The sequence below is a fragment of the Mizuhopecten yessoensis genome, unplaced genomic scaffold (assembly GCF_002113885.1).
Source record: "Mizuhopecten yessoensis strain PY_sf001 unplaced genomic scaffold, ASM211388v2 scaffold3023, whole genome shotgun sequence".
Classification (NCBI taxonomy): Eukaryota; Metazoa; Mollusca; class Bivalvia; order Pectinida; family Pectinidae; genus Mizuhopecten; species Mizuhopecten yessoensis.
The window spans coordinates 1,243,795-1,267,130 of NW_018404837.1; the positions used below are offsets into that span (position 1 = coordinate 1,243,795).

The following is a 23,336-nucleotide window of genomic DNA, read 5'->3' on the forward strand; positions in this document are numbered from 1 at the left end:
GGGGGGGTGTCTTCATTATACAATGATTGTATTTTCAGTATTAACATCCTTGACTTCTACGCTGGTTGACATTGAGTTCTAGAGTGTTTGCATCTCCATGCATCTGTACCCATTAAAACAACTCCTACTAATTCAAAAGCGAAACTGAATTACAGGTGATCGACATGTATCGTGTACACTGAATGACTGTGGTATGTATATATCTCTTGTCAAAATGACAGGGTTCCATGGTTAGGAACCTGACTATTTTCATAAACAGTAATATGGTTGCAAGTTACACATAAATAATTATGTAACACATTCATATCATTCAAATCCTTCTGAATTAGTTCATTCTACAGATGAAAATTTTTCAGTTCATTCTACAGATGAAAATTTTTCAGTTCATTCTACAGATCAATTATTTTCAAATAATTTTCTTAATCAATGGAGCTGTGAATTGATATGAAAGCACAGATATTCCTGTGAAATTGTATCACATAGTTGGTTAATTATGAGGAAATTATACATTCTGTTTAAGTGGAAGGACCATAATCCAACTTCAAATCGTAGTACCAAACACCTCTGACAGTACCGTAACATGTCAATTTGTCACCATATTTTATTGGAGTCAATCTAATACAGTCATATAAAGCTGAGATGAGATTAGTAATATTAATTTACAACAACTGCATAAGCACAGCTTTGTAAGTAGTAGTACAAAAAATAGACATCAACTTTTCAGGGATGACATCATTAGGGCAGTTGTCTTTAAAAAGATAGGTTTCATACAGTTTTATGCTACCGTTTTAAGGGAGATAACTCTAAAAAAAACCTTGTAAAAATGAAGTGTAAATTCAGCAAATAAACCCTATAGGATGAATACATATGAAAATATACTTTATATATAGTGACACATACATAAGGCACCTATCATAGTAGCATAGTTCTGAGCTAAAATTTCTGAGAAAACTTTCCAAAAAAATTGAGGTAGGAGTTCATAAATTAAAATTAAATTAAATCAAAATATTTATGAAAATATATATGAGAAGCTAATCCACAGTATACAAATGTACAACATATTGAACAGTTAACGCCTCATGCAAACATCTATCATGGAAGGTATAGATGGTATTGCTAATTAGATGTAATATTTTCACCTGCTGGCATGTACGCCTTCAACAGGTGTTGATCAGCCCTCGGTAAAAACACTTAAGACATTCCAGAAATTTCCTTCACCTGTATAAAAAGTTAACTGCCATGATAATGGTTTTGCCTATGTAGTTTTTACCCAGCAATAATACACCTACACACATATTTCTGGTTGTTTCTGAGGATGCCGCAGAGACTATATATTTACAGAGTTACTCTGAATGAATGACAATTTTTAGAATTACTATGGTTTGAACTATTCTTTCCCATCATCAAGATTATGGTTGACATCATGACCCCATGTCAATCAGAACTGCTTGACAAGAAAAAGCCTTTATGTTGGTGTTAAGTACACCTATATATTAGCCTGATACAATACTGGTTTGAAGTGTGATTTTTAGTTAATTAAGTGTTGAACCAGAAGCTAAATGGATATGGCGCGTGACGGGCAGATATGGCGCGTAACGGACAAATATGGGTTGGTCCAAGATATGGCCTGTGCACGTACAGAGACAGCTGCATCACACATGCAAAACAACCATATCATGGAAAAGTATACATGATAAAATAAAATGTGTTATATTGTCCAAGTAGCCAGAACATTTTTTCGGCTGAATCTCATCTGCTGTTATCCACTGCTCAAACTATCATATCGCAACAAGAATTGGTTGTGAACATTTTTGCACCCAATTTTATGCTATATGACGTTAATTTGACATTGGCATTCCATCCTTGATGTAGTGTTGACTGCCGCTCACTAGATAGCAGTCTACAGTAGAAATGGCCCAACTCTGAAAAACAAGACGCATGTCGGGGAAATGTAAACACAGCGGATTTACCCTATACACAACACATATATACATGTATATATATTTGTAAACTGCATTACATTTACAGTACATATTAAGTACTGAGAAGTGTATAAACCTCTTTTTTCTATGTATCTCACTTGTGTGAAAACCATGGTTACCACATCAAAAATTACCAAAAAATGCCAAAAATTGCTATTTTTGACCCGAAATTTGACCCCCGCAACTAATTTTTTTTTTCCTAAGTTCTGTCTGAAATTAAAGATTACCTACTTGGTTGCAGAATAATCTGGGTCCCAGTAAAGTTGTAAAACTTGGTTTTTTGCAATTTTGCGTCTTGTGCTGTTGTCAAAATTTTACCTCCTGTAAAGCTAGCTTTTCACGTGTAGGCACGTGCACCCTTTCGGATTATGGCCAAAATTTTACAAATGTGAAGCTCACATAGCCCACTTCATCATGCTTATACCAATTTTAGTACAGTTTTATTTTTTTATTTTTTTACATATCATTATACAGGGGTTATAGCCATTTAACAAAAATATCACCCATGGCCACAACCCTCTACTGTAAACTGCTACCCTAGTTACCTGTATATATACATTAAGTTCATGTTTTCAGGAAGCACATTGAATATTACTTAAGGAATGAAATTTATTTTTTCAACATTCATGAGGTCATAACAACATTGGCTTTTTGGACATATTCCATAATTGCATTAGAATGATGAGGTCACCTAGGACTGTGTTATGCAAATGTGATTGTCATTTTGGCCAATGGGTCCAAGGATACAGAATTTAAATATTATGGAAAAATAATGATTGTGATGTTTTACAGAAAACATTGTATATAAAGAGTGATTGCGTATTATAATAATACTGTGGTAATATTGACATTTGTCTCTTTCTGATGTCACAGCTTGCGTTTCTTGCTAACACCCACTTTTACCGGTGGATGCTTCCACCGCACACAAAAACTAAGGTACTACGTACTTACGATGATTGGTTTAATTTTGTTTAATGCCCTATTAACAGATAAGGTAATTTAAGGAGGTTCCTCAATGTGTGTAGTGTGTGCGTTCTTACGTGTGTGTATGCAGGAGACAGGGTATCTTGTTGTGCTTGCCTCCTTGTGATAGCCTGGATCTGATGCCGACTTTATAGTGCTATCTCACTGAAATACCATGCCGAAGGCACCCAGCACCGCATCTTTATACGGATCACGGTGTCGATATTTTTGGACTAATTTACTTAACGTTTTTTACAGTATCTAGTTAATAGGAAAAGAGCATTAAACGTTAGTGGTAGAGGGAACTTCAATGAATATGTGAAGGATTTTAAACAAACATTTATCGCTTTCTTGTTCCAAAAATGTACTTTTGACTGCCCTTGGCACCCAATAGCAATGCAAATATTGTAGGTCAATTGATGCACAACTGTTTAAATTATATCTGTGAAATATGACTGAAATGACTCAATATTCACGCAATTTTAACATTTTGTTTTTTCAGGTGCTGATCATTCCTTAGTATGAAGGTTTCAATTCTAACCCTGGAGGTCAAAGAGGTCAGACTGGAGAACCTTGACTCTGTCAGTTTCCCAAGATGGCTAACATTGAACCTCCCGAGAGAAACATTCAATTCTTGAATATCCTCCAAAAAGGATACACAAACCAAGATGAACCCTTTCCAGTGTACGCTCACCGAATCGCACTTAAACCTCACCAAGACAACATCATGGATCACTCTAGCTACGTCAAAAAAACCTACCACCAGGAGGCATATTATCTGTACTTCGTAGCCGTGTTGGGACTACTTTTGAACCTACTGGTTGTGATTTTCGTGTTTGTGCGACAATCCATGAGAAAGCTGACCAGTGCTTTCCTTATACATGCATCGTTCCTCGATTTCCTCAAGGCTGCATACTGCATTCCTATTGCCAATAATCTTGTTACACAACGAAAACCAAGCGACTGTGATTTTTTCGGCGCCACCTATGTTTTGATTATCACAGCTTCTGTGTTTAATATGTTAGCAATGGTGTGTACCGAAGCATATACATTCGGAGAGGTTAATATTGGTGGAAATTCCAAGGGATCATTGTGTTGTGTCGTGTTTGGAACCCTTCTAGTCTACATAGCCAGTGTTATCCTTCATCTGGGACCAACGCTTATTGGCGGATATTTTGATTTCCATCCGGAGATTGGTAGCTGCTCTTTCATTCTGGGTGAACAAACCGGATATGTGGCCAATCTCATGTGGATCGGTATACTGACCTTAGCTCTGCTGGGTATTGTACATTTTATATGTAAACTCTACAAGGAAATACAGGTTAATCACACAAATCGCGTCTCTATGTTGGTTCGGTCATCGATCACGATTATGGATGACCCGGTGACATCCGTTTGTAATGTCCAGACAATGGTCAATGAATCCAGTCATCGTGCGAAGCTGTTCATCTTGAGTACAATAACTTTCATCCTGTGTTGGTATCCGTTATTCCTGTTAATGCTTGTGGATGTCCATTTCACTGTGTCGCCAAAGGTTTACCAGGCTTTCAGTTTCATTGCCTGGAGTCAGGGGACGATACAACCCATGTTATACATATGCTTTGATCGACACGTGAACCTCCTTGCCAAATATATCTACTGTGACCGATACAGACAGTACAGCCTCGCCAATCTGGCCGGCTGGATGAACCGCGATCCATCAGTCCTGACCAGTACTACAGCCAGTCGAACCGTTCATGGATCAACTCGAATGGTGAATGATCCATGTCACCTGGGAATGAGCGATCCACGTAACTCTCTTCCACGTTCCAATCGTGGTACAACAGGATCATATCAGATTAGTATTGATTTAGAGGATCACGACGGTGAAGTGGAAGAGGAAGACGAGGGTTTAGAGAGTAGAAATAGTCAAGAAGATCAAGAAACGAGAGAGAACTCGCCTAGAATGTTTGAATTGAATACTGAACCTAGTACAATAGAGGAACACCAAGAACTTGTATCTAATCCTGGTCAGGACATGATTGATTAGGCAGTGTTATAACTACCTATAGACAAATCAGAGTAAATTCTTTTAAGGCAAGGTCAATGTTTTCTTTGTTTATTGTTGATGACGGGAATCATTTTGAGCATTTAATGACAAATATGATGACACAAAAATGTTTCCCTTTTACATTACCTGTTCCATAAATCTTGTTGACTACCCTCAGATATACATCAAATATTTAAAATCATCAATCTGTCATTCATTAAGTGAAATGTACTTTGCACAATAAACACACAAACAATTGACATTGCCTTTCAGTGTATCTTGAGCACAACACATGACATTAATTGATGATTTCCATGTACAAGTAATTCAAGTTACATTCACTCTCTTTGTTGATGTTTAAGCAATTTAATGTTGGTCCTTCACATTAAGTGAAACTATTTTTACTAGAACTGTTTCATTGATATCCTGTCATTTCCAAGTTTGAGGATAGATTATGTTCTGCAGGTGACACTGAAGTCATCAGTATGGTTGACGACAGGACACATTTCCCAACACTCCAATCAATGTCCAGACCTCACATTTTTACTGTCCTTCTGAATACAAAAAAATGACAAAGTAGGTCTGGCATATGGACATTGTCCAGTCTCCCAATGAAATTCTTTTTTGACCAGGCAGTATTAATTTTAACTAGTACTGCTTTGAAAGGTTCATGAAAGGTTACTGTTCTACTCAACTCTGTAGGTGATTTAATTGGAAAGGAGTTTAAATTTATCTCAGTTTATTAATTTTTGATACATTTTTGATAAGGATTATCTAATGACTGTAAATAAGTGTCATATCACCAATGCATGCAATCTATAAACATTTCATTCATCAATCAATTCCAAAGTAACCTTTACTGAAATGGGACTCTTTGGAATGGAGATAATGTCAGAGTAAGGTAAGCATACATGTACATCCTTAAGCCCGCCTCCAATTTAACACTGGTGTAACAGATGAGGTATCGCCCTGAAACCAAGAGGTTTTCACCAGTAAACAAACTTCACCATGTTCTCCTTTTTGCCTGCATGAATACAACTTCACCCATTATCTCATGAAATAAAACTGATGTAAAAACAATTGATTTTTGTGGCTGTATTTGTTATAAGATGTGGAATGGCAAATCAATCATAAAGTTTGGTCCCTTTGGAATGAATGGAGGAAGCAGAGGTATATATAGAGCAGGTCATATTCAAATGTCAAGGCAAAGAAAGGATGACATGAAAACATAGACATGACATCATATGACTTTGTGTTGACATGTACGTACATTAAAGGCAAGAAACATGACGTCAGAGCAAAGTGATAACCCATTGAAGACAACAGGCAAGAAGTAAAATTGTACAGTATGTACAGATGGTATAGGGATTGACAGGCCCACAGACTTATTGTACAGAGTGTACAGATGATAGGGATTGACAGGCTCACTGCCTTATTGTATAGTGTGTACAGATGGTATAGGGATTGACAGGCACACAGCCTTACTGTACAGTATGTACAGATGGTATAGGGATTGACAGGCCCACAGCCTTATTGTTCAGAGTGTACAGATGGTATAGGGATTGACAGGCTCACTGCCTTATTGTGCAGTGTGTACAGATGGTATAAGGATTGACAGGCTCACAGCCTTATTGTACAGTATGTACAGATGGTTAAGGATTTACAGGCTCACAGCCTTATTGTACAGTATGTACAGATGGTATAGGGATTGACAGGCTCAAAGCCTTATTGTACAGTGTGTACAGGTGGTATAGGGATTGACAGGCTCACAGCCTTATTGTGCAGTGTGTACAGGTGGTATAGGGATTGACAGGCTCACAGCCTTATCGTGCAGTGTGTACAGATGATATAGGGATTGATAGGCTCACAGCCTTATTGTACAGTATGTACAGATGGTATAGGGATTGACAGGCTCACTGCCTTATTGTATAGTGTGTACAGATGATATAGGGATTGACAGGCTCACAGCCTTATTGTATAGTGTGTACAGATGGTATAGGGATTGACAGGCCCACAGCCTTATTGTACAGTGTGTACAGATGGTATAGGGACTGACAGGCTCACTGCCTTATATTATTGTACAGTATGTACAGGTGGTATAGGGATTGACAGGCTCACAGCCTTATTGTGCAGTGTGTACAGGTGGTATAGGGATTGACAGGCTCACAGCCTTATTGTGCAGTGTGTACAGATGATATAGGGATTGACAGGCTCACAGCCTTATTGTACAGTATGTACAGATGGTATAGGGATTGACAGGCTCACTGCCTTATTGTATAGTGTGTACAGATGATATAGGGATTGACAGGCTCACAGCCTTATTGTATAGTGTGTACAGATGGTATAGGGATTGACAGGCCCACAGCCTTATTGTACAGTGTGTACAGATGGTATAGGGACTGACAGGCTCACTGCCTTATATTATTGTACAGTATGTACAGGTGGTATAGGGATTGACAGGCTCACAGCCTTATTGTGCAGTGTGTACAGGTGGTATAGGGATTGACAGGCTCACAGCCTTATTGTGCAGTGTGTACAGATGATATAGGGATTGACAGGCTCACAGCCTTATTGTACAGTATGTACAGATGGTATAGGGATTGACAGGCTCACTGCCTTATTGTATAGTGTGTACAGATGATATAGGGATTGACAGGCTCACAGCCTTATTGTATAGTGTGTACAGATGGTATAGGGATTGACAGGCCCACAGCCTTATTGTACAGTGTGTACAGATGGTATAGGGACTGACAGGCTCACTGCCTTATATTATTGTACAGTATGTACAGGTGGTATAGGGATTGACAGGCTCACAGCCTTATTGTGCAGTGTGTACAGGTGGTATAGGGATTGACAGGCTCACAGCCTTATTGTGCAGTGTGTACAGATGATATAGGGATTGACAGGCTCACAGCCTTATTGTACAGTATGTACAGATGGTATAGGGATTGACAGGCTCACTGCCTTATTGTATAGTGTGTACAGATGATATAGGGATTGACAGGCTCACAGCCTTATTGTATAGTGTGTACAGATGGTATAGGGATTGACAGGCCCACAGCCTTATTGTACAGTGTGTACAGATGGTATAGGGACTGACAGGCTCACTGCCTTATATTATTGTACAGTATGTACAGGTGGTATAGGGATTGACAGGCTCACAGCCTTATTGTGCAGTGTGTACAGGTGGTATAGGGATTGACAGGCTCACAGCCTTATTGTGCAGTGTGTACAGATGATATAGGGATTGACAGGCTCACAGCCTTATTGTACAGTATGTACAGATGGTATAGGGATTGACAGGCTCACTGCCTTATTGTATAGTGTGTACAGATGATATAGGGATTGACAGGCTCACAGCCTTATTGTATAGTGTGTACAGATGGTATAGGGATTGACAGGCCCACAGCCTTATTGTACAGTGTGTACAGATGGTATAGGGACTGACAGGCTCACTGCCTTATATTATTGTACAGTATGTACAGGTGGTATAGGGATTGACAGGCTCACAGCCTTATTGTGCAGTGTGTACAGGTGGTATAGGGATTGACAGGCTCACAGCCTTATTGTGCAGTGTGTACAGATGATATAGGGATTGACAGGCTCACAGCCTTATTGTACAGTATGTACAGATGGTATAGGGATTGACAGGCTCACTGCCTTATTGTATAGTGTGTACAGATGATATAGGGATTGACAGGCTCACAGCCTTATTGTATAGTGTGTACAGATGGTATAGGGATTGACAGGCCCACAGCCTTATTGTACAGTGTGTACAGATGGTATAGGGACTGACAGGCTCACTGCCTTATATTATTGTACAGTATGTACAGGTGGTATAGGGATTGACAGGCTCACAGCCTTATTGTGCAGTGTGTACAGGTGGTATAGGGATTGACAGGCTCACAGCCTTATTGTGCAGTGTGTACAGATGATATAGGGATTGACAGGCTCACAGCCTTATTGTACAGTATGTACAGATGGTATAGGGATTGACAGGCTCACTGCCTTATTGTATAGTGTGTACAGATGATATAGGGATTGACAGGCTCACAGCCTTATTGTATAGTGTGTACAGATGGTATAGGGATTGACAGGCCCACAGCCTTATTGTACAGTGTGTACAGATGGTATAGGGACTGACAGGCTCACTGCCTTATATTATTGTACAGTATGTACAGGTGGTATAGGGATTGACAGGCTCACAGCCTTATTGTGCAGTGTGTACAGGTGGTATAGGGATTGACAGGCTCACAGCCTTATTGTGCAGTGTGTACAGATGGTATAGGGCTTGACAGGCTCACAGCCTTATTGTATAGAGTGTACAGATGGTATAGGGATTGACAGGCCCACAGACTTATTGTACAGAGTGTACAGATGATAGGGATTGACAGGCTCACTGCCTTATTGTATAGTGTGTACAGATGGTATAGGGATTGACAGGCACACAGCCTTACTGTACAGATGGTATTGAGATTGACAGGCTCACAGACTTATTGTGCAGTGTGTACAGATGATATAGGGATTTACAGGCTCACAGCCTTATTGTACAGTATGTACAGATGGTATAGGAATTGACAGGCTCACAGCCTTATCGTGCAGTGTGTACAGATGATATAGGGATTGATAGGCTCACAGCCTTATTGTACAGTATGTACAGATATAGGGATTGACAGGCTCACTGCCTTATTGTATAGTGTGTACAGATGGAATAGGGATTGACAGACTCACAGCCTTATTGTACAGAGTGTACAGTTGATAGGGATTGACAGGCTCAGAGCCTTATTGTATAGTGTGTACAGATGAAATAGGGATTGACAGGCTCACAGGCTTCTTGTACTGAGGGTACAGATGGAATAGGGATTGACAGACTCACAGCCTTATTGTACAGTTTGTACAGATGGTTAAGGATTTACAGGCTCACAGCCTTATTGCGCAGTGTGTACAGGTGGTATAGGGAGTGACAGGCTCACAGCCTTATTGCGCAGTGTGTACAGGTGGTATAGGGAGTGACAGGCTCACAGCCTTATTGCGCAGTGTGTACAGGTGGTATAGGGATTGAAAGGCTCACAGCCTTATTGTGCAGTGTGTACAGATGGTATAGGGCTTGACAGGCTTACAGCCTTATTGTATAGAGTGTACAGATGGTATAGGGATTGACAGGCTCACAGCCTTATTGTACAGATGGTATTGAGATTGACAGGCTCACAGACTTATTGTACTGAGTGTACAGATGGTATAGGGATTGACAGACTCACTGCCTTATTGTACAGTGTGTATAGATGGTATAGGGATTGACAGGCTCACAGTGTGTACAGCATATAATAATTATGTAGGTGGAGTATATGTCAGGCTACATCAACTTAATTCTGTGTTGTACATAACATTTAAGGCCACATCAACCTAATTCTGTGTTGTACATGTAATATTTAAGTCCACATCAACCTAATTCTGTGGTGTACATAGCATATGATGCGATGTATTTTTACTTCTGTGGTGTACATAACATTGTAGGCTACATCAACCTAACTATGTGGTGTACATGTACATTTTAGGTCTCATCTACCTAATTATGTGGTGTACACATTAACATTAATATATTGCAGGCCACATCTACCTAATTATGTTGTGTACATTACATTGCAGGCCACATCAACCTAAATCTGTGGTGAACATAACATTTAAGGCCACATCAACCTAATTCTGTGGTGAACATAACACTTAAGGCCGCCTCAGCCTAATTCTGTGGTGAGCATAACATTGCTGGCCACATCAACCTAATTATGTGGTGTACATAACATTTTAAGCCACATCAACCTAATTCTGTGGAGAACTCAACCTAATTTTGTGGTGAACATAACATTGCGGGTGTACATATCATTTAGGGCCATACATATCATTTAGGGTCACATCAACCTATTTCTGTGGTGAACATAACATTGCGGGCCTCATCAACCTAATTTTGTGGTGAACATAACATTGCGGGCCACATCAACCTAATTATGTGGTGATCATAACATTGCGGGCCACATCAACCTAATTCTGTGGTGATCATAACATTGCGGGCCACATCAACCTAATTCTGTGGTGAACATAACATTGCGGGCCACATCAACCTAATTCTGTGGTGATCATAACATTGCGGGCCACATCAACCTAATTCTGTGGTGAACATAACATTGCGGGCCACATCAACCTAATTCTGTGGTGATCATAACATTGCGGGCCACATCAACCTAATTCTGTGGTGAACATAACATTGCGGGCCACATCAACCTAATTCTGTGGTGATCATAACATTGCGGGCCACATCAACCTAATTCTGTGGTGATCATAACATTGCGGGCCACATCAACCTAATTCTGTGGTGAACATAACATTGCGGGCCACATCAACCTAATTCTGTGGTGATCATAACATTGCGGGCCACATCAACCTAATTCTGTGGTGAACATAACATTGCGGGCCACATCAACCTAATTCTGTGGTGATCATAACCTTGCGGGCCACATCAACCTAATTCTGTGGTGATCATAACATTTAAGGCCGCCTCAGCCTAATTCTGTTGTGAACATAACATTGCTTGCCACATCCACCTAATTATGTGGTGTACATAACATTTTAAGCCACATCAACCTAATTCTGTGGTGAACATAACATCGAGGGCCACATCAACCTAATTCTGTGTACATATCATTTAGGGCCACATCAACCTAATTCTGTGGTGAACATAACATTGCGGGCCACATCAACCTAATTCTGTGGTGAACATAACATTGCGGGCCACATCAACCTAATTCTGTGGTGAACATAACATTGCGGGCCACATCAACCTAATTCTGTGGTGAACATAACATTGCGGGCCACATCAACCTAATTCTGTGGTGAACATAACATTGCGGGCCACATCAACCTAATTCTGTGGTGAACATAACATTGCGGGCCACATCAACCTAATTCTGTGGTGAACATAACATTGCGGGCCACATCAACCTAATTCTGTGGTGAACATAACATTGCGGGCCACATCAACCTAATTCTGTGGTGAACATAACATTGCGGGCCACATCAACCTAATTCTGTGGTGAACATAACATTGCGGGCCACATCAACCTAATTCTGTGGTGAACATAACATTGCGGGCCACATCAACCTAATTCTGTGGTGATCATAACATTGCGGGCCACATCAACCTAATTCTGTGGTGAACATAACATTGCGGGCCACATCAACCTAATTCTGTGGTGAACATAACATTGCGGGCCACATCAACCTAATTCTGTGGTGAACATAACATTGCGGGCCACATCAACCTAATTCTGTGGTGAACATAACATTGCGGGCCACATCAACCTAATTCTGTGGTGAACATAACATTGCGGGCCACATCAACCTAATTCTGTGGTGAACATAACATTGCGGGCCACATCAACCTAATTCTGTGGTGAACATAACATTGCGGGCCACATCAACCTAATTCTGTGGTGATCATAACATTGCGGGCCACATCAACCTAATTCTGTGTTCATAACATTTAGGGCCACATCAACCTAATTCTGTGGTGAACATAACATTTAGGGCCACATCAACCTAATTCTGTGGTGAACATAACATTTAGGGCCACATCAACCTAATTCTGTGGTGAACATAACATTGAGGGCCACATCAACCTAATTCTGTGGTGAACATAACATTGCGGGCCACATCAACCTAATTCTGTGGTGAACATAACATTGCGGGCCACATCAACCTAATTCTGTGGTGATCATAACATTGCGGGCCACATCAGCCTAATTCTGTGGTGAACATAACATTGCTGGCCACATCAACCTAATTCTGTGGTGAACATAACATTGCGGGCCACATCAACCTAATTCTGTGGTGATCATAACATTGCGGGCCACAACAACCTAATTCTGTTGTGATCATAACATTGAGGGCCACATCAGCCTAATTCTGTGGTGATCATAACATTGCGGGCCACATCAGCCTAATTATGTGGTGAACATAACATTGCGGGCCACATCAACCTAATTCTGTGGTGAACATAACATTGCGGGCCACATCAACCTAATTCTGTGGTGATCATAACATTTAAGGCCACATCAACCTAATTCTGTGGTGAACATAACATTTAAGGCCGCCTCAGCCTAATTCTGTGGTGAACATATCATTGCAGGCCACATCAACCTATATCTGTGTTGTACATAACATTTAAGGCCACATCAACCTAATTCTGTGTACATATCATTTAGGGCCACAACAACCTTATTCTCTGTACATATCATTTAGGTCCACAACAACCTAATTCTGTGTACATATCATTTAGGGCCACAACAACCTTATTCTCTGTACATATCATTTAGGGCCACATCAACCTAATTCTGTGTTGAACATACCATTTAAGGCCGCCTCAGCCTAATTCTGTGGTGAACATAACACTGCGGGCAACATCAGCCTAATTCTGTGGTGATCATAACATTGCGGGCCCCATCACCCTAATTCTGTGGTGAACATAACATTTAAGGCTGCCTCAGCCTAATTCTGTGGTGAACATAACATTTAAGGCCGCCTCAGCCTAATTCTGTGGTGAACATATCATTGCAGGACACATCACCCTATATCTGTGTTGTACATAACATTTAAGGCCACATCACCCTAATTCTGTGGTGAACATAACACTGCGGGCAACATCAGCCTAATTCTGTGGTGATCATAACATTTAAGGCCACATCAACCAAATTCTGTGGTGAACATAACATTGCTGGCCACATCAACCTAATTATGTGGTGTACATAACATTGCGGGCCACATCAGCCTAATTCTGTGGTGATCATAACATTGCGGGCCACATCACCCTAATTCTGTGGTGAACATAACACTGCGGGCAACATCAGCCTAATTCTGTGGTGATCATAACATTTAAGGCCACATCAACCCAATTCTGTGGTGAACATAACATTGCGGCCCACATCAGCCTAATTCTGTGGTGATCATAACATTGCGGGCCCCATCACCCTAATTCTGTGGTGAACATAACACTGCGGGCAACATCAGCCTAATTCTGTGGTGATCATAACATTTAAGGCCACATCAACCTAATTCTGTGTACATATCATTTAGGGCCACAACAACCTAATTTTTGTACATATCATTTAGGGCCACAGCAATATAATTTGCAGGTTTGTATACATTTTGTATCTTGTACTGTAGGATGGAAGGGGGGACATTTATGCCACAACAATCTCGTCCTCATGTGTCTACAACAGGAGTTTAGATATGGTCTTGACACGTACATCAACCTTAAACACTAATAATATAATGCTCATTGTGAAAATGAGATTAGGACACATATTTCCCATTTTACAGATTGAAGACATTCGATACTTATAGGCACAAGAATGTTATCTGTGTGCATTACTAGTCCTTGAAACTTGTAACTTGTGGCTACAAAAACATGAACGTAAACATGTCTCCACTCACTCAACTACATGTTTTATTGAGCAATGAAACTGGATGTTAAATGTGTATAAAAAAATCAATGAAATATCACAACATCTTCAAAGTCATTGTTGGCAACATGAAGTCTGGAATATAAACTACATGCAATGTTGATGTTATAAAAGAGCTCCAATAAAGTTTGGCTACTGTACAGATTAGTTCTTTTTTGAGTTCTTGATCAGTTAGAAACACCAAATCAATTTCTTATTCCGCAGACTTTCTTCATCCATTTACTACGAAAAACCAATTTTATCTGATACATGTTTCCATCTTTCCCAATTTTTCATAACCTAATAAATATCTGGTCAATACAAGATTGTTTCTCATAAAACATATTTTATTTTATTAAATGTCATATAGCAAATGTATTGATACAGTACCATATCAATAGATTAAAGCATCTATGTATGTTGACCATGCACATTTATCAGAAACAAGTCCCGGATAATTGGGAATTCATTATTTGTTGACTTATATTGATAGCTATATGATACCTTTTCTCTGATAATTAGGCCAAAACTAAACAGTTTTATTGATATGTTTCAGTTTTACCTGTGACCTAATTTGGGACATTTATGAAAGTTTAAAGACAAATTGTTAATTGATACACGCAAATAAATAGATTATACCTGGTAAACAAAGCTAAAAGTGCAAGCCAGAAGCTAACTCTAATCCCCTGCTCAAATGTATTTTGAAATACAGAACAAATCTCAATTAAGCAATAACCTGTATGTACTAAAAAAAGTTTCATAATTGTCAGCCGAAAAGGTAAGTACCTGGTGGCAGTACTTCACAATATCAGTCAGAAATGTAAGTAACTGAATGAAAATCAGAACATTACTCAAAGAAATAACAGAAATTAAAAATATATTTCTGATGTAGAACTAATATCTCTACATCAAGTTAAGGGACACAACCCCCAGGAAATCATCCCAAAATCACTACGCTACTCTGACAGATACTCTATACAAACCAGCATGCCTTGCATTACATGGACACTGGACTTATCTTTTAGTTTTTGAGTGCTAAGATCGCTTTTCATACATGTGCTTTAAACACTTTCAAGCTCATTAATTCTGAAACCCCCACCTGGTGTTTTGCAACTGATTGCATTACTTTAATATGCTATAAGTTTTAATTTGATCACAACAAATCATTTTTGTTGTGTCTCGAACAAGAATGCTATTCATTGTCAAAGAATTGTGACCTCTATGAAACTATTGGGAATCAACAGAAACTTTAAGCCCTAATATGATCAAATCAGCCATCATCTTATGGTCTGATGTCAATTAGGAAATGAGGTTAATAAAAGTACATGTTTTGATAAACAAACTTCATAATCATGGAAGTCTTTAAAAAGTCTTCAATGCAATAAACTTGTTATGGAACTGACCCACATTCTTCATGTCATGGTCAGTGTAAAAAAAAAGCTTGACCTCAGGTCTTATCACCTTAATTCTGACTGACTACCTAAATATTAGAGTAAATCAGTGACGAGCTATATATGTCATAATGACTTTGAAGGCATACTTGTTTAACATGTGGGCATTGCCCATATACCTAACCTTCCTCATACTAGGGACATAGGGAGTCTTTAACATTTACCAAAATTAAACCTTAAGTGTTCAATATGATATATGGGAAAGGTATTGACACATCATTAAAAAACATTAGGAAAAGGCTGAATATCAGTTGGATTGTGCCTAATCCATTTATATATTTGATGTTTCAATCAAAAATCATTCAAAAAGGGGAAAATTCTGGAAATCAAAGAGCCCACAAATAGCCATATATAGGCAACATAGTTTGGTTAACAGATATTTTCCATCAAAAGCTGAAAAGGCAGCAAATAAACAGTCATATAGTACTTACCTTTGTTACTTTTGAGTTACAAGGATGTCCGACTGCAAATGCTTGTGACAAGATACATCGCTGCTTCAATCCCTACAGGTCTGCCTGCAACAACACAGGTATCTGATCATTTACCATCGCCAAGAGGACAGGTCAAGATTCACTGTGATTTTTTGTGCTGCACAGCAATATTGCTGAAAAGTCATTTATATACCTGAAACAGGAACACCCCAATTTACATCTTTTGTTATGTTTAAAACCTCCAACAATTTTTTTATTTTCTTGTACATTTTCTGAATTCATTTGCTGGAAGAATTACAACAATAAAACACCAAAATTAAAACAAGTCGTACTTAAAATTATTATCATTTCGTCAAAGCTCAATTTGACCTTTCAAAACGTTTTAGTTACATTTACAGGCTTTTAGGGCCTTATAATTTAATTTAATTTTCAAGGCCAACACTTCAATAATGCCTGCAAGAACCCTGGCAAAATATATTTTTCTCAAACATAGTTATAGTCACAAAAATCACCCATCTCTAAAGTGATTAAGTTAACACCGACTTCACTCAAGTAAAAACAGCACATTACAGGAGATATGAAAATGTTTAAACACTCAAGCTGAGCATGACTTGTAATCAGGAGGAAGAACAATTTGTTTCAGCTTCCTGAGATTCACTCATTCTTTTAACTATATTTTTGTTTAAATAATACAGAAAAAGTCCCACTAAAATTAATAGAAATAAAAATCTTATTTCCTAGATAAATTTATGCAAAACCAAGATCACACTAGACCTTTTATAGCACAGAGACCAGTGTAAAGGGAGGTAACCAAAACTACAGCAAACCCATGTAGTTTTTCTCTTGGTTACTGCAACCACGGAATTAGATCTAAGTCCGTGCTGCAACAAAGAATAAAAAGTTTAAATCAAAACATTCTGAATGTTGTGTCCTAAAGCATGAGTTTATCCACCAGAGCAATGCTGCTACTCATTTTCTTAGCCGAACTTGGAACTGTCAACTGATGTGTAACTTTTTATTTTTAGATTTAAATATTACAGCCCACATGCAAAGAACAACTCTATAGTTTAATTGTAAATGTTCTTAATACCCCGGACATGAAATGTCATGATTTTTATTAGTTAATATCCGAAATACCGGCTGACCGAATATACCGGCCCTAACCTAGTGGGATTGTAGCGAATGTTATCTGGGAGTTGGGCCGGGGCTGAAAATCTTGTGGAGATCACAATAATTCACCGAATCATGCATGGTGTCCAGCAATGTGTAAGTCATGTATCATTCATTGATTAAAGGATTCGGCCAGTGAAGTTTGATCAATCTATCCTCGGTTAAAGTGAGTAACAGCTTGAGGCATCATAGAGTGAATATAGATTTTCAAAATGTTTACTCACGGTGACTTTTTAATGAGACCGCCATGTTGAATAAATTAATTTTCGTTTCGGAAACGGTGCATATTTCCGGATTCCTCTTATGACCAAACGTTTGAATAGCAATCAACAGTTACACTTGTGAGATTCGACAGCATAGTAGTAATAATGCACATTATTCAGCATTTATTAATATTTTGAAATATATATTTCAGGTCCCCCACTCGTGGAGTGGCGTTATCACAAATCTAAAAGGTAAAGCATGCATAACACTTAATAATATAAGTCACCGTCAACGATAAAACAAAAAGACCACGAACTGACAGGAAAATGTCAACCAGCAACCATCCACAAAAGGAAGGAAGGACGACAGCGTTGTCGCATATTTTAAAGACTCAAAAGTCCATGTAAATAGCACAGGCATTTGTTTCTGTCAATAAAAATGGTTTTGACAATAGAAATTAGGTCAAACCCTACTCATATTATTATTTATGAAAGAAACAAATGCCTGTGGTATCCAATGAGGGAGGTCTTCCTTATTCTATGTTTCCAATGAGGAAAGTGCGCGAAACACTACTGAAATTGCTTTGCTGAATTTATCTTTCCCTTTTTATGTATCAAAATAACTCCAAAAAACATGCATTTGATTCAGACATAATACCTGTTATGATAATTACATACACCCTGTAGTTACTAGATCATTTGACCACAGTATGTAGATTTTGAGTTTGTGTGAGTTTGGACTTGAATGAGGGAGTTTCGAGGGAGATTGTTAAATTTTGGTCAAAATGAGGAGTCTTAATGAGGGAGGGTCGACAGCAATTAATAGGTAAGCGAGATTTTTCTATACACTGTGATGTACGTGTGCTGTGGTCAAGTGTTCTTTAAAAGGTCCTTCGGAGAACGACAGCTTTACATAGACTTGTTGTAGGGGAGACTGGGGCAGGTTCGGCCCGGGGGTAAGTCAGGCCACTCGGCCCCTGCTATTTTGGAATTTGAGCAAATATTAACAATTTTGAGTATCTTAGCAGTTCAGTTGACTGGGCGGGACATTCACACGAAAAATTGGCGAGGATAACTGAATTATTAAATTTAGTTTTGCGCACTTTCTGAAACCCGAATTGATACTTATTTATCATTTATGTCAAACGTGTAACACACTGACAGCTCCACATGTTGGTATACATAAAAGCCAAGCATTGTCTTTCGTATTGCTGTAACACACGAAATCTTTGAAACATCGATCAATTTGGGCCAAGTTCGGCCTATGCAACACATATAGTCAGTCGTGAAATTGGCGGGGAAATATGACGTTGGATGCTTTATGACGTCATAAATATGCTGAATTCAACTAGGGCCAGACTTCATATACGGACCTGTTTGCCCTTTTGCTATTATTTTATCAAAAAAAATAATCTTCCAAATGGTGTATATACACACATTCAGTCAACAAATGTGCCATACTGCCAAGAACGACTTAACTTGATAAAAAATGGGCCGAACTTACCCGGTCTCCCGGCCCCTATCTGTCATAAAATATGAACATAAAACATAAAACAGCAAACAACTGATTGTTTCCTATTATTGAAGCAAAAACTCGAATTATAGGCAAGGTCATAGATTCAAGTGTGGAACACAAGGCAGAATCACTTAAGGAAGGGATCATGTCTGACATCGAAGTTCAAACAGAGGAAAATGTTGTATCAGGGAATGTTAAAATAACACTCAAAAAGAATCGTTGACGAACATAAAAGAAAAACATTTATATAAAGGTTCCCAAACGAGTGATGGTTGGTTATCATGTTTATCTAACTCGATTTACTTAATTTTCAAATTGCATACAGACACGAGGTTAAATAACCTTGATAGTCAAACCATTACGATTTTTGGGACCTTTTTCTCCCACAACGTTTGATTTCAACTTTATTTCATTTCACAATATTTACATTCTGTATGCTTAGACCCATTGACAAAAATTACGTTCATAAATGCATAACACATGTGTTCATAGAATCTCAGCACGTGGGAACTGATAGTAACCTGATCACACTGCGTAGTAATACACTACAAAAACAACTCACTCGGAACGACCGACCTAGATGCTTAATTCTTACATCTTAAAATATTATTGAACTGTGCTTGGTGAAATATCCACGTATTCACGTGTCCTGTGCTACAAATAAACATTGAATATGGAACTACATTTTGTTGTGTTATTGTTGTTGACGGTTGCTAAGATCTCTCACGATAGTGTCACATTTCCCCGCGAAAAAACACTGTTCTCGCCACTGCGTTGCACCCGTGTATAAGCAGGAACAAACCCTGTTTATTTGTTTTATTCGTTGTTATATCGATCCACTGAAAGGATTCGTCAATGTAAATATAAGGAATGATATCTATTTTTTCAACATTTATGAGGTCATAACAACAATGGGTTTTTGGACATATTTTACATGAATCGCTAACGCGATTCATTCAATATGTTCATAAACCCATTATTGTTATGACCTCATAAATGTTGAAAAAATAAAAATCATTCCTTAAATAACATTTCATAACATACATTTTATGCAACAAGGATTCAGAAAATTTGCCATGAACTATGACGTCATAATGGAAGATGACATCACAAAGCATTGTTACTTGACGTCACAATTAGACGAATGATCAATAAAATAACATCCATGGTGTTACCCACTAGTTCAGTAACCAAAATATTCACGAACTCCTAGCAGGTTTATCCCATGAGTCGGTGTAGTGAGGAAACCTATAATGGTTGGGGGAGAAACCAGATTCCAACAAGGGAAATGCCAAAATAAACAGTGACAATTAACAACTTGACAAAATTACGTATCTTCACAGTATGGGAAAACTTAAACCAAAAAAATGTTACAAGGATTGTAAGTATAAATAAAGACAAAGCCCGAAATTAACTGAAGGATAGACAACCGACGAGGGTTAGTTTAGTACCAAACAATGTTATTTTAACAAAGGAAATTACTGAATTTAAGAGTGATTTCAGCACTTAGAATTAGTTTCAAAGAGCCATACACAGGCAAAGTTTCTTCGACTTCATGTCCTTTTGTTTGAGCTGAAAAAAATATAACCTGAAATTGACCTGACCTGAAAATCAAGTCAAATTCAGGACCATGTCGATTTAACATACAATTATTCTTGTCAATTTGAGGTAATTTTTGAACTGAAATGGACTTTTCTTGCTCTCATCGGATCAAATTTACCTGAAAATTTGACCTGAAATGGACCTGAATTCGACAGCAAGAAATTGTGTCTGGGTATTGGTTCGAGCGACAAATAGGCTGAGGTTGAAAAAGTCCTTGTTAGAGCACCGAAAAAGGCATTGAAAACTATAAAGGAGCAGGTTAATCAAAATGGTGCCAGAGGTAAAGATATAACATTGACAATCGGAAATTCAAAAATGTGTGAGCGTGTAGCCAGTGTAGAGATGGATTAAAAGCTCCAGGGGGAGGTAGAGAAATGAGAGCAGCGATCAGTGGAGGCTAAAGCTCCAGGGGGAGGTAGAGAAATGAGAGCAGCGATCAGTGGAGGCTAAAGCTCCAGGGGGAGGTAGAGAAATGAGAGCAAGCGATCAGTGGAGGCTTATAAAGCTCCAGAGGGAAGTAGAGAAATGAGAGCAAGCGATTAGTGGAGGCTAAAGCTCCAGGGGGAGGTAGAGAAATGAGAGCAGCGATCAGTGGAGGCTAAAGCTCCAGGGGGAGGTAGAGAAATGAGAGCAGCGATCAGTGGAGGCTAAAGCTCCAGGGGGAGGTAGAGAAATGAGAGCAGCGATCAGTGGAGGCTAAAGCTCCAGGGGGAGGTAGAGAAATGAGAGCAGCGATCAGTGGAGGCTAAAGCTCCAGGGGGAGGTAGAGAAATGAGAGCAGCGATCAGTGGAGGCTAAAGCTCCAGGGGGAGGTAGAGAAATGAGAGCAGCGATCAGTGGAGGCTAAAGCTCCAGGGGGAGGTAGAGAAATGAGAGCAGCGATCAGTGGAGGCTAAAGCTCCAGGGGGAGGTAGAGAAATGAGAGCAGCGATCAGTGGAGGCTAAAGCTCCAGGGGGAGGTAGAGAAATGAGAGCAGCGATCAGTGGAGGCTAAAGCTCCAGGGGGAGGTAGAGAAATGAGAGCAGCGATCAGTGGAGGCTAAAGCTCCAGGGGGAGGTAGAGAAATGAGAGCAGCGATCAGTGGAGGCTAAAGCTCCAGGGGGAGGTAGAGAAATGAGAGCAGCGATCAGTGGAGGCTAAAGCTCCAGGGGGAGGTAGAGAAATGAGAGCAGCGATCAGTGGAGGCTAAAGCTCCAGGGGGAGGTAGAGAAATGAGAGCAGCGATCAGTGGAGGCTAAAGCTCCAGGGGGAGGTAGAGAAATGAGAGCAGCGATCAGTGGAGGCTAAAGCTCCAGGGGGAGGTAGAGAAATGAGAGCAGCGATCAGTGGAGGCTAAAGCTCCAGGGGGAGGTAGAGAAATGAGAGCAGCGATCAGTGGAGGCTAAAGCTCCAGGGGGAGGTAGAGAAATGAGAGCAGCGATCAGTGGAGGCTAAAGCTCCAGGGGGAGGTAGAGAAATGAGAGCAGCGATCAGTGGAGGCTAAACCTCCAGGGGGAGGTAGAGAAATGAGAGCAGCGATCAGTGGAGGCTTATAAAGCTCCAGGGGAGGTAGAGAAATGAGAGCAGCGATCAGTGGTGGCTAAAGCTCCAGGGGGAGGTAGAGAAATGAGAGCAAGCGATCAGTGGAGGCTTATAAAGCTCCAGGGGGAGGTAGAGAAATGAGAGCAAGCGATCAGTGGAGGCTAAAGCTCCAGGGGGAGGTAGAGAAATGAGAGCAAGCGATCAGTGGAGGCTAAAGCTCCAGGGGGAGGTAGAGAAATGAGAGCAAGCGATCAGTGGAGGCTAAAGCTCCAGGGGGAGGTAGAGAAATGAGAGCAAGCGATCAGTGGAGGCTAAAGCTCCAGGGGGAGGTAGAGAAATGAGAGCAAGCGATCAGTGGAGGCTAAACAAGGCTTACTCAAGGTAAAATAACTTCCTGATACAAGGGATTCCAGAGCGGAAAGAATAAAAGTAGGAGATTCCAAGAAAGGTAAAGAATAACCGGTTTTAAACATATGGTTTTTATGACATTGTGGCAGTATATCGTATGCCTAGTGGTACAAATCATCTCCTCAAATTCTTGTAGGGGTTACAATGGTGATGTTGATAACTCTGTGACAAAATCAAACAGAAGTTACGAAAATCAGGACAATATACGTAGCAGAGGACATAGCAAGCGCGAACTTTCCATGAACAAAGTTCGAGAACGTGACAGAGTAAAGTGAGTTTATAAACTGAGCAACAGTTGAGGATACAGATCGACTTTCGTTAATGACACATCCAGCGTATGATGGTAAGCAGGAGTACGTATGTGGAAGAGAAAACTAGAGAAAACTACACAGGTTAAAGTGGACACTTTCTTATATGTGTTGAACTTATGTATCAGTAAACGAGACCGACTTTTAAACTGTCTTTTATGTCCTTTATACTGTGCACCAGCTGTTCTCCTTATCTTTGTCTTCCATGATTTTTAAGAGAGGTAAGTCTATTTTGTAATTAGCCATTATGGTTGCATAGA

The 23,336-nt window shown here is 39.5% G+C and overlaps 1 protein-coding gene and 1 long non-coding RNA gene across 3 annotated transcripts in view; one reads left to right on the forward strand and one right to left on the reverse strand.

Annotated features, from left to right (window-relative positions):
* Positions 1–6,048, forward strand: part of LOC110446883 (protein trapped in endoderm-1-like) — a 31,416-nt gene extending 25,368 nt beyond the window's left edge. Inside the window, exon 2 of the mRNA XM_021492226.1 lies at positions 3,448–6,048. Within this exon, the coding sequence (XP_021347901.1) occupies positions 3,541–4,974 (1,434 nt within the window). The 5' untranslated portion in view covers positions 3,448–3,540 and the 3' untranslated portion in view covers positions 4,975–6,048. The remainder of the gene's footprint in view (positions 1–3,447) is intronic.
* Positions 1–17,786, reverse strand: part of LOC110446885 — a 71,636-nt gene extending 53,850 nt beyond the window's left edge. For both annotated transcript variants that reach the window (XR_002462515.1, XR_002462514.1), the window contains exons 1-2: positions 17,742–17,786; positions 16,348–16,540 (exon numbers count right to left, since the gene is read on the reverse strand). This is a non-coding gene — a long non-coding RNA (uncharacterized LOC110446885). The remainder of the gene's footprint in view (positions 1–16,347; positions 16,541–17,741) is intronic.
* Positions 17,787–23,336: the final 5,550 nt, after the last annotated feature.